The following is a 16,019-nucleotide window of genomic DNA, read 5'->3' as shown; positions in this document are numbered from 1 at the left end:
TGTGTCTTGAGCAAGCAGAAGGAAAGTCGCATTCCTCATGCGCTTACCTAATGCTGGCTGGACACAAGCTTGTGAGCTCCAGGGTGGGGCCTTGGACCCTGCACCGGTGATCTCCAGAAAGAGCTGTTGGGGAGTTGGGAAACTCTGCACCCCCTTTGCCAGCAGCTGTGCCTGACCTTGCTGAATGCATTGGCTGTTACTTGTGTTGCCTCATGAGCCATGTGCCCTGGTTGTGACTCGTCCAGGACTGTTTTCTCTTCTTCACAAGCACTGTGTGTCCCATTTTCCTTAATACTGGCTGCTGCTCTATCTCCTGTGAGGCTGTCAGGATGTAGTAGTGCCCAGGGCTGTGTGGTGCTTAGCCCTTCATCTCTGCACCACGTTTGCAGAGACCAGTATGTGTGTTGGGGTCTTCTCAGCACTGCCTTGCTCCTCATAAGCCAGGCCACAGCGAGCTGGCCAACAGGAGTTGGAACCAGTGTTGATCCTTTCTAGTTGTTTTTCCAGGGATGCAGCAGCAGAGCTTTTGAGGCATCTCATGATGCAGGCAAGGTTTGCCTGGACTGAGACTCCAGGCCTGCAGTTCACCTTAGCAATAAGTGGGAACCTCTGGTTTGACCAGATGAGTTGAAGATACCCTCTTGAGATGTTAGCCGCAGACTGTTGAGAGGATGGTAGACCCTGGACCTAATGAAGAAAGTAACATGCAGAAGTACAAGGTTTGGGGGGCAGTAGGAGACCTACTGTGGCAAGAGAGGTGATCGGGGTGGTCCAAAGCATTGCCTGGGGAGGGGAGAGGGGGAGGCAGAGCTGACAGCATGTGATTAACTTGGCTCTGCCTAGCCAGAGCTGCCCACCCGCTGATCCTTTCTAACAGCCTGTGATCCCCAAAGGCAGCTCCTGGAGCAGAGCCGGGGCGGTTGCACAATCACAGATGGGGAGGAAGAGGCTGCAGGCAGGCTGGAGGGGCTCTGTCAGACTGTGTCCGTGGTGGGGTGATTTGGGACACCTGATGGTGAGGCCCCCAGGTGTCTGCCTGGGGAGGGAGCACAGCTTCTCCCTCCAGAGTCAATGGCCCTGAAGGCAGCTATAGCCCCTCAACTCCCCTTTTGGTGGCAATTTCAGCTCAACATCCTGTTCTTCATCTCCTGCTCACCCTTCTCCTGATGACACAGGGAAGGGGAATCAAACCCCCCCCAGAGGGGGCCGTTCCCCAGCTGCTCACTGCTTCCCCCCAACATGGCTGGTGCACAGACATGGGGCCGGACAAGGTGGGCTCTGGCTCCCAGTGGGGAGTTGGTACGCTGCACACTGTTCTCAGCAGTTGCATCTTGTTGCCTTCGTTTCTAAATGCAGCTGCGTTCCAGGGACAGGGGAGGACCCTGGTGTAAACCAGGGCTTTGCTGGTTGCTTAGGGGTTATTATTATTACGGTTCAGGAGGAAAGGGACAGGAGGTAGAAGAGAGGACCCAGAGCTGAGGGCTAAGGGGCTGTCTGAGGTTTGGAGCAGCAGAGGCTTGGATGCAAATGTCAATCCAGGGATTATGAATCAGGCACAGGGTCTGTCTCAGGGAGCGGACCCTGCGTGCTCATTGGCACCAGCCGTACTGCTGCTTCTCCATCAAGGCCGATATGTGAGATGGGTGTGTACCGCGTGGCTCCGAAACTCCACTCTAATAAAGAAATACATTTCCTCCCCAATTTTCAAGCTGTTGGGTGTTCCTTGCTTTTGGGAGGTGCTTTAAATCTGACTGCCAGAGCCGTGGGCTGCTAAGAGCAGAAGTTAGCTGCACGATGCTGAGTTCAGGTCTTCCTCCTGTTTTCCTGTTGCTCACAGCCCTGGAGCTGAGCTGGTCCCTGGGTGACGAAGAAAAGAAGATAATCTTGGATGAGCATAACAAATACCGCTCTCAGGTCTCTCCTCCTGCTATGGATATGCTGAAGATGGTAAGTGGCTTTTATTGCAGGGGAATGGATGTCAGAGGGTGTTTGTGCAGTGCAAGCCTTGATCTTAATGCTAGGAGGGATCAGGGTTTTCTTTAGGGGAGGCAGAGAAATTGTTCTGTGGCATTACAACCAGGTACCAATGGAGGGGTTCCCTGAATTGCCTCTAAAGAGATGAGTTTGCTTTCACCTATAGCAAAGTCTTTGTGGAAGTTCCTAAGTGTGATGAGTCCCCTGATGCTCTGCGAGAGAGTGATGCAGCTCTCACTCACACATGTGCCCGCTGGAGCTCCGTGGGATGGGGAGGAAAAGCAGGGAGACGCGGCCACGACCAAGTGCCCTGGGCTGGAGGGGGGATCCAGCTGCGGGGGGTATTGCCTGGTGCAGTTTATTTGCCTTCGCAGGTGAATGGGGTTTTACCTATAGGAGGGAATGTCAACTTCAAACGTGACCACCAGTTATTTGGGCTTTCCATCATGCTCCTAATCCCCACCACCACTTGAGTGTGGCCATCTTGGAGGTGAGGGATCCCCCATTTTTCTTGGGGAAACTGAGTCAGATGCCCACCAGCACGTGTGGCTGCAGTGGCAGCAAAAACAAGCTCTTGAGCTGGTGATGCTTTTTGTCTTATTTGGACCCTTGGTGTCATTAAAATTTGTCTATTGTGTTTTATCTTGCACCACGTGATTTTTCTCACTGTTTGCAACACACGTGGAGGAGGAGGAGAACTTTTTATCGCAGATAGTTGGAGTGCTTTGCTCTTTCGGTCACAGTGTGCTTGGAGGAGACCTCTCTGCCTGGCCCAACAGTTGCCCAGGCTGAATTAAACCTTTAAGGGCTGGTAAATGGGGGCTTACCGAGCAAATGAAGCAAAAAGCTATGTTCAGGTATAGAGGGTCTGGCCGGTGACTTCAGACTCAAAGGGGACAGAGCCAGAACCCTAAGCACCATGATCCCGCAGGCACTCATCAAAGCAAGGCACAGAAAACTCGGAGAATAAGGGCTTTGGAGCCAAAGTCTGAGGGAAACAATCTTTCAGGATTCTTAAGTCAGCGGCAATTCTGAACCAGTGACTGCTGCTCCCAGCTGACACTTTGATTGCAGATAGCATGCTTTGAGATGCTCCCATCCACAGCGTTGCTTTGTTTCTGCTTAAGCATACCGGATCAATTCGCAGTCCAGAGCCAAAGGCTTTTTTTTTTTTTTTGAAGCACAACAAATGTTTCACTTACAGCAGCCCTGACAATTTCTTGGTCGAGGTTTTCCATGAAAGCGCTGTCCTTGCCTCCCTCCCAGGACATTTGCTCGGGCTGTCTTTGCCTCCAAGTTCACCTGCTGCTGTGGCACCATGCCCAGCTGAGGTCACTCCACGCTTCTGTTTGGGACACGGATCTGGTTGCTGTGGAAATAGGTGATGGGGGGATGCACAGCCTAAAGCCACTCTTCATTTTTAATGAGTGTCCTGTTTATAGAGCCCAGCTCTGTGCCAGAGGGAGAGGGGCGTGCGCTCCCCAAACTGAGTTTCCAGCCATTGCTCTCAGCCTGGCTTGGGGCCACAGTGGGAGGTCAACCAACTTTCTGTGCCCCCATCCACATATTTCGGTGTTTCCTTCACCCTGGTCCCTCAATGCTGCTGCTCAGGGGCCCATCCACATCCCCTCGACACCCTGGTGGGTGGCATGCCCTGCACTGGGGCCATGTTCCATCCCCCTTTGGATCCAGCCCTGGATCCGGCTGCGGCCAGGAAGGTCTCCCCTTAGGACCCGCCATTTGCTGGGCTGCCTTCCAGCCCGCTGGAGAAGCAAAGCTGCCGTCTCCATCAAATGGCACAAGGACAATCCAAACAGCTGTGGCGTAGGATTCCTCGTATGCCTCCCTGAGAGAAAGCCTCTCCTCCTCCTCCTCCTGCATATCAATGTGGCCAGCAGGGGACCGTGGGCCAGTGGGCTCAGCTGGCGGCAGGGCCGTTGCCGCTCTGGAGGGGCTCTTGGCAGGCAGCTGGCTGGCCGCGTCTCGGATCCAGGCAAACAGATGATGTTTCCCAGGAGCGTGTGCTTCCGGGCTCCGTGCAGCTGCCAGGGGAGATGTGTTTTGCTTCCCTCCCATCCCCACCCTGGTCAAAGAAGGATGTCCCCAGGGTCCCTCCTGCATGACCTGGGGTGAGTTTCCTCCCTCCCCCCATCCGACTTCATGGTTTCTCCGTGCTGAGTTGAGGATGCTCCATGATGATGATAGAGATGCTCCAGCAAGGTTGTGAGAGTTGTGCTGACACACTGACCTTCCCCTGTTTGACCTATAGGCTAAGGTTTGGTTTGTGCTGGGACTGAGGACTATGTTGGGTAGGGATTTGAATTTTACTCATGAATGGGGAAACTGCGGCCAGGGAGCCCAGGGGTCCTTGGTACATGTCCTTGTGTATGTTGGAGAGCCCAGTGTCCCCCTCTGTATGCTGACACCGAGCTCCTTCCAGAGCTGGGACACGGAGCTGGAGGCCTTTGCTCAAGCCTATGCCGAGAAGTGCATCTGGGACCACAACAAGGAGAGGGGACGACGGGGGGAAAACCTCTTTGCTATGGCCCCAACCCTGGACCTGGAATTTGCTGTGGAAGACTGGAACGGGGAGGAGAAGTACTATAACCTGACGACCTCCACGTGTGTCCCTGGACAGATGTGTGGTCACTACACCCAGGTACCAGGCTACTGGGGTGCAAGGATGGGGTTGTCGGGAAAGGAGATGTACCAGAGCTCCAGCTCCTCCCAGATTTTGCAAAGGGATGGGGAACCAGGTAGGAATCACAATGCTACAGGGGAGCCTGGACATGGTGCCAGCCATGACCAGCCTTTTGGAGAAGACCTTTTATTTTTAAACAAGCTCTGCAGCCCTTTTTCAGCTACTCAGCAGAGCTGGGTGCCAGCTTGTCTTAGGCAGAGATAGGAGGTCTGAGTGTTTCTTCACAGCTTGGGTGGGAGCAAGGAGGAGCAGAGATGGTAGTGGTAAATACGAGGATGGATGTCTGGAGGGTTCCAAGAACAAAGCAGAGATGATGATGCTCTGCTATATGGTAGGACAGCTGTGGCACTTGGTCCAGACAGGGGCAGGGGGCAGGATCCTGAATGCCAAAGCAATGTGGAGATGTGGGATCTGGGGCACACACTGAGATTAGGGGGACATTGCTGTGGTGACAGAGCAGCCTTCAAGGCCACGGGATGAGTTGCCAGCAGGGCATCTGCCTTCACCCAGTCACCTCACCTTTGCCCCGGTCTTTGCCTTAGGTGGTCTGGGCAAGCACGCATCGGATCGGCTGCGGGGCAAAGTTTTGTGAGAAGATTGACGGAATCGAAACAGAGGGCATGTACCTGCTTGTTTGCAACTATTACCCGCCGTAAGTCCCGTACCTCGCATGGCTTGGTGCATCTTGACTGTGCTGGAAATGTCCTTCCTTCAGTCTCTATAGCAGAACAGTATTTGGCCTTGTTCAGAAATAAAAGCAAAGTGAGTCCAAGAAAGGCCTTTGTTATCTTGGGTTGGCCACAAAAAGGAAGGAAGGGTTGCCTGGTGATCCCTGCCTGTGATTGTGACTGCTGAGGTCTGGTTCAGCTCCTGGAACAGACCTGAGCGGGGGAGCTCCCCCCCGCCCAAGAGCTGCCCAAGGCTGATGCTGCAGTAGCTGAGGGTACAAGCGGCAGCTCCCTGCTCTGTGCCTTGTTCTTCTCCACTGGCAGCAGCAGTTGCCTGAGGTGGAGAAGCGTATTTGCACCAGCAAGAAGGGTTGGACATCGGAGGAGAGGTGGGTACCCATTTGCAACGCCCCGGGCCTAGCCTTGGGGACCACTTGCTTGGAGGATGAGACCAACAAGAATGGCTGGTTGCTGCAGACCTTCTTGGGGGTCTTGAGCAGAAGGGAGACAAAATCACCTGTCCAAATGCCCATCAACAGCTCTATTCTAAGGGGTGGTGAAGGATCTGGTCCATGGTGCTGTCTCACCAGGTTTTAACAGCCATGGGATCAGGCTGTTGGGTAAATGGCACTGATGATAGTCTGTGGCAGGAGACCAAGACCTGGTTTTTACATAAATCCTGAGTTTTGCCTTGGCTGGGATATTCCAGTTGAATCAGATCCCCTCTTTGGAATGGATGTTTCCCCTTCTCCTCACACCTTCTCTTTCTTGGTGTCTTCTGCTTCCAGGGGTAATATGAAAGGCCGAAAGCCGTACAAGGAAGGACCCTCATGCTCACAGTGTCCCGAGGGCAGAGCCTGTGTCAACTCCTTGTGTGGTAAGTGAAGCAAAGCAGCACATGTCCCTTGACAGGCTACTGGGACTCAGACCCCTGGGTTGGGGTCCAAGCTCTGAACCCTCCTGGAGCTATCAGGAAGCCCTGGATGGGCTGGACCATGAGACATCAGGTGCAATGGCAGCCCCTAAGACAGGTCAGATGCCTCGAGATGAGGAGGATCAGACAAGGACCCCGTACCTCCTCAGCCAGCAGTTGTTGCCCCATGAGGATCTCCCTTGAGGGGCAGAAGGTTGTCTGAGGCAGCTGAGATGTCTCCAGGCTGGGAACCCCAGAGTGGGGGATGGCCCAGAGGGACCTGAGAGGGGTCAGCTGCTGCCTTTCCCCATGGCTGATCTCTGCTGGCCCTGCTCAGTGCAGGGGATCTGTTGAGGTCAGCTGACCCCAGCCCTAACCCATGGCACTTTTTGTCTCTTACCAGAACCCACTGTAGAAGAAACCACTCCACCCTCTGTGACAACAAAGGCAAGCCCATCACCCACAACCACAGCCACGCCAAAACCCACAACCACAGCCAAACCAGAACCCACAACACCAGTATCCACCACAGCCAAGCCACCACCCACTACCATGCTCCCAACCACAACTACAGCCAAGCCACCACCCACAACCACGCTCCCAACGACACTCAAGCCACCACCCACAACCACGCTCCCAACCACAGCCAAGCCATCACCCACAACCACACTCCCAACCACAGCCAAGCCAAAACCCACAATACTGGCACCTATCACAATGACAGCCAAGTCAAAACCTGCCACCACGCTCCCAACAACAACCCCAGCCAAGCCAAAACCCACAACACCAACAGCCACCACAATCATGGCCAAGCCAAAATCCACCATGCCGGCACCCACCACCACTACAGCCAAGCCAAAGCCCACTATGCTAACAACCACCATGCCAAAACCCACCACAACAACCACTACCACTAAGCCAACACCTACCACAACCACTATTACAGCCAAGCCAACACCCACCACACCAAAACCCACCACAACCACTATTACAGCCAAGCCAACACCCACCACACCAAAACCCACCACAACCACTATTACAGCCAAGTCAACACCCACCACAACCAATATTACAGCCAAGCCAACACCTACAACACCAAAACCCACCACAATCACTATTACAGCCAAGCCAACACCTACAACACCAAAACCCACCACAACCACTATTACAGCCAAGCCAAAACCCACAACAGCCACTGTTACATCCAAGCCAAAACCTACCATAACCATCACAACAGCCAAGCCAGCACCCTCCATACCAAAACACATCATGACTACAGCCAAGCCAGCACCCACCACACCAAAACCCACCACAGCTGTGGCTAAGCCAACACCCACCACACCAACATCCACCACCACTCCAGCCAAGCCAACACCTGCCACTTCAACATCAGCAAAGCCAAAACTCACCACTACAGCACCAGCACCTACCACAACAGCAAAGACACAACCAAAAGCTGCCACAACCACAAAGCTAGAACCCACTGAAACAGAAAGAGCCAATCATACTGAGGCAACTGGACTAACTCTTTCCTTTGAGCCCACATTAGACCTGGATTATAACGTATCTCCAGAAGTAGAGGTAGACACTGGAGACCCTCTTAGCCCCTTAACTACAGAGGATCCAGCCTCATTAGAAAGCATGGGCACAGCCTTCAGCCCCAAATCAATTCCAGAAACAAATAAAGGTGTCAAAGAGGACGAGAAAGAGAAATCAGCCTTTTCCAGTCCACCTCCATCCCTCAGGCAAATTGTTCCAGAGGTCAAGTTAGGTTTCAATAAAGCTGAGCTCATAACCCCCTCAAAGTCAGTGGTCTTCAGCCCTGAAGAGCCCACCTTCTTGCATTTAACATCATCTTCCAAAGAAAAAAAAGGGCAGAGCCCTGCTTTCCAGACCTCCCTCTCAGGTAAGGTAATTGTGGAGTCTGTCCTGGCATGGACACGCAGATGTTCAGTGATCCCCAAGCAGCATGGAGCGCGCTTGGGAGGAACCAGTATTGGACTGGTCCTTTAGATCCTTCTCTCGTATGTGGCACCAACCCTTTTCCTCACTCTTTCCTCTAACACTGAACGGGGCTGGTTGGATGTCTCATTCATGAAGCATGGTTTTGTTTACAGCCTGCTCCCCACTAACCCACCAGCTGTGTCATGCCCTCGCTGGATCGGTGCACTGCTGCCTCGCACCTCGCGGTGTCTCGGTGCACATCACTGATGGACCTGCATGACTGGGAGTTTTTCTTTTGTTCAGATCTTCCCCTCCAACTCCAAGTTTTCTTCTCTTCTGCCAGCAGGTGCCCTGGACACTGAAGAACTGGAGACAAACTCAGACCAGACAAGCATGGATCAGCCCATGGCTGGAGCCCCCAGTACTTGCTTGGGGCTTTCACTCTTCCTCCTACCCAGTGTCATCCTGATGGGCCTTCTGCTTTGAATGGTCTTTCTCAGCTGTCCCTGCACTGGTCACCAAGGCTTTCTTCAGCATTGGTTGTTCCACAACCCTGGTAGGCTTGGGAGACACCATGGACAATTCAGGTTGACACATGCTCTTCTTATCTGCTCCAGCCCTGATGAGCCAAGGGCAGCTGGCAGTCCCATGGGAACTTGGTCCCCTTCCTGAGGAGACCCAAGGGCAGGACAGTGTCTGACATAAGGCTGGTGATCTTGGACACTTCTCCTTTCTTCCCAGCCAGCCTGGGCTTCTGGTCCGTTTCCAAACTGGAAGTGATGAGCTATCCCACCTGCCTGTGTGGCTGGCAGGCCCCGCTGCACCATGTCCCCAGGGAAAGCAGAATGATTTGGAAACACAAGTGGCAATGAGACATGGTGGTTGGTTTTGGTGTTTGTCTGTAGATGAGATGTGGTGGTTGGGTTTGGTGTTGGTCAGGATGAGTTTCCAACAAAAATGCTCTTTTCCCCTCCTGATGCTTTTGTCTCAATTTTGGAGAAGTTTCATCTCTTCCCTTCCTGTCCAAACACAGTGGCTTCCCCCCCACTCCCCTTCCCCCAGGAGAGAATTTCTATTTCCTTCCTGGCTCTGGTATAGCTATGGCCAGTACTAACCCGATGTACTCCTTTCTCCTCCTCGCATCTCTGCAACCCTTGCTTCCTTTCTGTCTTCTGCTCTCTACCACATGTACCGGTTCCACAGTTAGTCCATTGCCATGACTTTGTTACGCATGTGCCTGCACCTGTGTGCATGCACAGAAGAAAAACCTTCAGAGCTAAAGAGGAGCTACCGGCTCCTTCATACAGCTTTCTTCTGCATGGCTTCCTTCTTTGCATAACTTAAGTGTATTTGAATTTAGCTACAGATCCCAGTTAACATAGATTTTGTGTGTGATGGAACCTGGTCCAGGAGAAACAAGTCATCAAGTGTGCTGGTGCAATTTGAGCTCAAGAGAGCCAAGTGAATGATGATAGAGGTTACTGGTGGTTCCAGGACTTGTTGGAGGACCACTTTCATTGTCTGGGACACTGTGTGTTTTATTCCCCCTTGTCTCTGCTCCTTTCACCTGAGGATTCCCAGTAAGGTGTGTGACAAGCTTTGCAGATCAGTGGAAGGGACTAGGAGATACAGTCCCTTCTCTGGCTGTTGCATCCTTTAGTTTCTTAGACAGATGATGTGGAGAATGACCTGAAGGCCAATGTTTGCGTCCTTCCCCATGATGCTGTGTCCTGTGCATCCCCAGAGCATGCACTGAATAAACCCTGTTGTGAAAGTCTGTTGTGGGCCATGCAGTGTCTCACTGGGGGATCTGGAGGCTGGGGCCCTGCTTGTTATATCCGTAAAACACTCTTGATTCTGTGCTTAGGTGGAATTGCTAAAAGACAACATGGCTCCTGGGGGTGCTAAAGGGTTTCTTTGCTTTCCAAAAGCATCCGGGTGTGGGTTTCTGCAAGGTTGGAACTTAATGCTCTTAAGCCTGTGTAAAAGCAGCAGCAGGAGGAGATTGAGGATGACGTAGGGAATATTCCCTGAGCGCCCAGCTGAGTGCAAAGCAAAAATGTGTCCCCTCCGGGAATTTTTGGGCAAGGAAAGCAAGAGGAAGAGTGCTCGGAGCAAAAAAAAGAGATTAAAACTGGGGCTGGAGCACTTCTGGTTCCCTGTTTCAAGAGGCCCAATAGCCAACCCCTTCCCACCCCCAAACACACAGTTTGAAGCCCAGCAGCCCCCAAACACACAGCAGAAGCCCAGCAGCTCCAGCTCTTTTACAGGAAACCAGCTGCCTGCGGGGTTTTTTTAGGTCATGGTCACGTCTATCCCTGCTAAAAACAGTGACCGGCAGATGGCAGTGGGAGAGACATCACAGAGAACTGGGCAACTCTGAACTTGCTACACAGAACCCTACAGAGATTTTAGTGCTTTATTTAATCACAAGCATCAGATGTAGTTAAGAATCAGATTAAAAATAACCTCCTGGCCAGGTGCTATGGTTGCTGCATGCTCTCATTGCAGGCTGAGCTCCTGCTGCCAAGCTGCTTTCGGGGAAAATAAAAAAACCCAGGCTTGGGTTAGGGATAGGTGATGGAAATACAGTCAGAGCAGCTGCTGTTCGCCTGTGTAAGGGGTGAGGGCTCAGGTAGGGATGGAGATGGGAGAGCATTTCAAGACTGTGACTGTTTTTCCATCTGGGCGACGGAGAACATATAGTGTTAATTCCCTATAAACAATAAAATGAGCAGAAAAGCATTTCTTGTCCCAGCAAAATCAGAACATTTGGTCAACACCCAATTTTTTGCAATGCTGGATCCCCCACCCTGCTGGGAGCCATTATGGAGCTGGGAGCACCAGTGCTGCTGATTAACAGCATTAGCAGAAGCCCATCATAATAATTCTAGGATTTAAATATTTTATCATGATTGTGGGGCTAGTGATCCTTGCAAAAAGTGTTGAGTTTTGTTTTCCTTAAGGTTTTTGACTTCTGGAGTCATGCAGTTGTGCAAGGACTTATTTATAGGGTTCCTCATCACAGATTCCTCTTCCCCCTGCACCCCAGGACAGCAGGGCCGAGCCCTGCCAGCACGGGCATTTGGGGCAGTTTGGTTTAATTTTAAATTAGGGAGGGTTAGGGAAGGAGGGAAGGTGACCACATGGCAGGGTAAACAGCAATGGAGCACAGACCCTGGACCTCAACAGGAGACACGCACAGGGGAGGACACAAAACATTCAAGGGAGACTTTTGCAGCACTTCCACTCCATTTCTGGGAGTGGCATGAAGGATGCTCTGACACCTGGGTGACCCAGTGGGTAACTCCTGGAGGGAAAAGGAGCCAAGACCCTGACAAAGATGCTGCTGGATCCTCACAACCCCATGACCACATGTGGTGGGAGAAAGAGGAGAAGGCATTTAACCATCACCTGTGGTCAGTTGGGTTAAAATCAGGGGATTTGTGGTGTTTATAAGGCCTGGCTACTGCATCAGCCCTACCTGCTTTGTTATCCCCCACCCTGGGCCTGTTTCCTAGCAGAGAGATGGATGTGTCTGCTGAAAGTTGAATGAGAGGAGGTTGCTTGTCTTTGGCTCCTGAAGCTCTCCAGAACATGATGAGTTGGAAGGGTTGGGGTGTGTACACCATCCTGGGGGGTTTGTAAGTGGGGCTGTGGTGCTGGTAGGTCTGGCCAGCTGCCCCATATTCCCTCTGAGTATTTGGGCTGAAAGCACTCTTGTCCTGCAGTCCCAGGGGTGCTGGTGGGGACCCATCTTTTTTGATCTTGTTTCCTGGCTGCTTTGTGGTAAAAGAAGTTGCCTGCCCCTCCTTGCTGTTGTGGCCAGTGATGGCATTGCTGCCACAGTGCAGACGTGCTGTGGGGCCCTGGCCAGTGAGTTAGCTGGGTGTCCCAAATATCCATGCCTATCAGCTTGGACCGCCTGTTAACCCACCTCCCGGGCAGAGGGGCTGTAGGTTGGCCCAGGAAAGCACCCACTGACAATCAAAATGGGTGGTCTCAGCTGCTCGGCCAACCCAACCTGCCCCACATCCTCACCGTGTCCTGGCTGTGGCTTTGCTTTTGTGCTCAGGATTTTGGTCACACAGAGAATTTGGTCAGTGACACACAGGAACGCTGGCCACCCTTCTAGAGGTCCCAATTCACCAGCCAAGCTTGCTTCAAGACAGTAAAAAGACACCATTTTAAAAACGTCAAAACAAGTTTATTTTCACAAGAGAATATTTCCAGTAATATTTTATTCATGGCTTCCAGCTCACACAGTTTTGCTGCCTGAGATTCTCTGCATTAATATCAATGCAATTGAGGGGGACTGAACCAAATTCAGTTGGGACATGCAGCATTAGTTCTTTTCTAGGGAATACCTCTTAAATACGAAGAGGATATGCTGCTCTGTTCCCATGACTGTGGTGCTATTTTGGTACCTTCCAAGCCATTTGCAGGTAGGAGCTCTGCCCCTCAGCAAGCAGCTAGAGGTTAATAATGCAACTAAGAGGACCAAGCTGTAGTTTTGCACAGCAAGTCGCCAAGACTGCTGAAGAGCCAGATTTATGGAGAGAGGGACTGCATTCCTTCATCGCTAGATGCTGTGGCATCCCCACCCACCAGCTGTTGCCCAGCCTCACTGCAGCTATGCCCCATCCCAAGAAGCAGAGGAGCCTTAAACAAACTGCTTAATTTTGGGGAGTCTCGTGGCCCAGGCAGCCAGGTCTAGGTCTCACTGTCCCTTTACTCAGGGTGAAATTTGAGCGTTCCAATTTCTTTTTGCAGCTCTTTTCCTCCCACTTCATCTGAGAAGGTGTCCTCTGCTTGCCCTCGCTCCCCCATGTCTCAGATCTCATGCGTTTCCTTAACAGTGAGATGGCATTGATAATGGCCTAAGATGTCCATCAGCCTTAAAGAACTGATGCAACCCTGATCCTGTTACAGCTCCACTCACGGTCTTGATCCTACTTTGGAATATGGCAGAGGGATAGACCCTTCTGCTCCTAAGAAAGAGAAGAAATAACAATTTGCCGTCCCTTGTCAGGTGCCAGAGCTCTGAAGCATGCTGTCTTCTCTCGTGTCTGTTGTCAGATGAGAGTGCTGCCTGCCTGGGAGCACCCAGAAGGATTAGGACTTGCTCCCTTTGGGTCACATCTCTTCCTTATCTGTCTCCCTTCTAAGACAGGGTGTTAGGCTGAATTGTTGGCTTATTCTCTGTAAATACACAGGAGCCCTAATCTCCTCACCAGGGTTTGCATATAAGTGACTTAGGTTGATATGGATTATCAAATCCAAAAGAACCACCCTCTAACTCTATGCTGTGGAGAGCTGGGAACTTGTCCAAGATGGAATGCACCTCCTGAGCAGGGGCCAACCAGCCAAATTCGATCAGCTCCCAGGGCTTTGAGTCCACAGGCTAAGCTTGCTCTTGGATCTAGTTTTTTAACCCAAACTTCAGAATCAGGTGCAACAAACTTAAATTGCAAGCTCAGATCTATCCTCTTTGTACCAAAGTATCTACTCCTCTCCAGACTTGAGCACAGACCAGAAAAGAACAGCAGAAACCCTTTACAACTTGAGCCCATCTCTTGCAAAAAAAAAAAAAAAGAAGAGAACTGAACACCAGGAGCTGATGCATTAATTAATTTCATTTTTTCCTGTAGCAACCATTAAACTGAGAGATACATTTTCTGTATGTAGGTGGCTCCATGCTCATATGAGTGAGGCATGGAGCAATCCTTGGAAGAATGCAATCCTGGATGCTATAAGAGAAGACCCACTGAGTTGTTCAACAATGCCATGCTGTGTTTTGGGATCCTCAACAGAAAGAAGTCATGCCGCAGGAAGGAGCTCTGTGGCTGAGCCAGTCCTCCAGTGGTTTTGCTGCTCTTTAAGGAAGGCAATAGACTGTATAGTTATCACCTGAAATGGGACAAAATCCCTCCCACCAAACTATACAACCTACTACCTCACCTCCACAGAACAGTACAGAGGTCTCGCCTGATTCATGGCCGTATCACTGGCTTTGCGTTACTTCCACCTGCCTCTGTGCTTGGTGTAGAAGTAGATGATGAGAACTGAAGACCTGACTGTCTCCTTAGGAAAGACAGTAGATTGTATAGTTAGCTCAAAGGGAGGATCGGGCTCCACAACTATTCAATCTACTACCTCAGCCTCAAGGACAGCTTGGGACCACACCAGTCTAAGGCAATGGGATGATCCTTATCCAGGCATTGGCCACCCTGCGGCTCCTGTGGAGAGAGATGGATAAAAATTCATCAGACTTTATGATGTTAGGGAAAAGGAGTCTCACACCCATCCTTATCCTGGAGCTCCCTTTCCTTCTTTAAACCTCCTTCAGTACACTTGGACTATACTTATCCTTAGCATTCACACTGGCTGCAAACATTATGCACCCAAGGGCTTACAGAAGCAGCAGTCATCCCCCTTGAACCCAGGGCCATACATGCAGATAGCACAGCTCTCCTGAAACTGCAATAATACCAAGTAACATACAGCCAGGCTGACCTCACCTCTTGAACACACAACATATCTAGAACAAACCTGCCAGACCAGATAAGAGAATCCATCAATTTAGCCGCTATGCGCTCCAGGGAATTGAGCAGATTAGAAATAACTGAGTACAAGGAAGCTTTTAGGCTGCAAATGTAATGGTATCGAGTACATCAAGGCAGATCTCATTTCCTAAACAAATGAGTGCAACACACAGGCTTGGTGTCCATTTAAGGCTAGAGCAAAGCCAGGCAGTATTAGCATGGATCCGAGACAGACTGGCTTCCCCCCAGGCCCTTGGCTCACCTTCTGAGATTTTTTTCATTCTCTGTACACCCAAATACAGATGCAAGGTATTAAGTTGGTAGTTTAGAAGAAATGTGTGAGGTTCTTTCACAATGAGAAAGAATTCCCCTTGAAGACTAAAGCAAGCCGTAAGGAAAAGGGAGCCCCTAGAAGCACATGAAGAGCCGCACAGCGGAGACCCAAAGGAGGATATCCTGTGGGAGCCCAGCAGGAGGTGTCCCCAGCCTCCCTAGATGTCTGCTGGGTGTTGTGGTGGGAGAGGCAGAAGTCCCCAAAGGGACCAAGGCTGCCTAATGCTTTGTGCTTCCACAGTTAACAGGCAACAGCTGAAATAAGTGAGATTCCCAAAGGTTTGGTGAACTATTTTAGCTGGGATCCTTGAGGTGAGAGTTTAGGATGGCCTGAGGTACCAGGATATCTTTGCAGCAAGGTTTGGAACGTGGCCCTGTTCCTTTGCAGAGCTGTCCAGAAGTCCTTCTCACTGGCCTTCAACACAGTCCAGATAATTCTCTTAATTCCCTTTGACAAACTCTGCCTTCACAAGGGATGTCCTGCTGTGCCAGGCCATCTGGCCCAGGCCTCTCGTACTGTGACAGACTATAAACAATGTCAAAAAATCAATGTGCAGGACTGATTCCTATAGCATTTAAGTACCTAGCCCATCCACAGTGCCAAATAGCTTGTGTCCCAAACAGCCTTCTGATGGGAAATATTATTATTCCTGTTTTGTTGGCACAGAAAGTGATGCACAGAGGTTGCACATCCCTCCTTAGCACACGCAACATCAGTCAGAGCTTCAGCGAGGTTACAATCAGGCTCAAAGGTCCATCCAGTCTGTCACAGGACTCCTCAAGGACAGAAGTATTAGTTTACACTCAAGTGTTTCAGCTTCCCAAAAATTTAAGCTAGTGCCACATGCATCAACCAGAAGGGATCATGGTGGCAAGAAAGCCAGTGGTTGCTGCAATGGTAGAAGATGATGCAAAATTCTGGATAAAATAGCCAACATGGT

The 16,019-nt window shown here is 51.1% G+C and overlaps 1 protein-coding gene across 2 annotated transcripts; it reads left to right on the top strand.

Moving 5' to 3' along the window:
* Positions 1 to 513: 513 nt before the first annotated feature.
* PI16 (peptidase inhibitor 16) lies at positions 514 to 9,977 on the top strand. Of its 2 annotated transcripts, XM_075775921.1 has the most exons (8): positions 514 to 699; positions 1,838 to 1,947; positions 4,415 to 4,633; positions 5,218 to 5,327; positions 6,132 to 6,220; positions 6,660 to 7,507; positions 7,550 to 8,162; positions 8,544 to 9,977. In XM_075775921.1, exons 1-8 carry the CDS (start codon positions 672 to 674, stop codon positions 8,684 to 8,686), a joined length of 2,160 nt encoding a protein of 719 aa, XP_075632036.1. In that variant the 5' UTR covers positions 514 to 671; the 3' UTR covers positions 8,687 to 9,977. The 2 variants fall into 2 exon arrangements, with proteins under 2 accessions (XP_075632036.1, XP_075632035.1); XM_075775920.1 differs by lacking the exon at positions 514 to 699 and having other exon boundaries at positions 1,759 to 1,947; positions 6,660 to 8,162.
* The last annotated feature ends 6,042 nt before the right edge of the window (positions 9,978 to 16,019 follow it).

This window comes from Balearica regulorum, chromosome 25 (assembly GCF_011004875.1).
Source record: "Balearica regulorum gibbericeps isolate bBalReg1 chromosome 25, bBalReg1.pri, whole genome shotgun sequence".
NCBI classification, from domain to species: domain Eukaryota; kingdom Metazoa; phylum Chordata; class Aves; order Gruiformes; family Gruidae; genus Balearica; species Balearica regulorum.
This window is presented reverse-complemented; position numbering and strand designations above follow the sequence as displayed.

Bases quoted from the DNA above. Each gene is read 5' to 3' on its own strand.
- PI16 (XM_075775920.1), top strand. From the start codon at position 1,795: ATGCTGAGTTCAGGTCTTCCTCCTGTTTTCCTGTTGCTCACAGCCCTG. The intron at 6,221-6,659 runs GTAAGTGAAGCA...GTCTCTTACCAG, and splicing joins CTGTGTCAACTCCTTGTGTG to AACCCACTGTAGAAGAAACC. The intron at 8,163-8,543 runs GTAAGGTAATTG...CTCTTCTGCCAG, and splicing joins TTTCCAGACCTCCCTCTCAG to CAGGTGCCCTGGACACTGAA.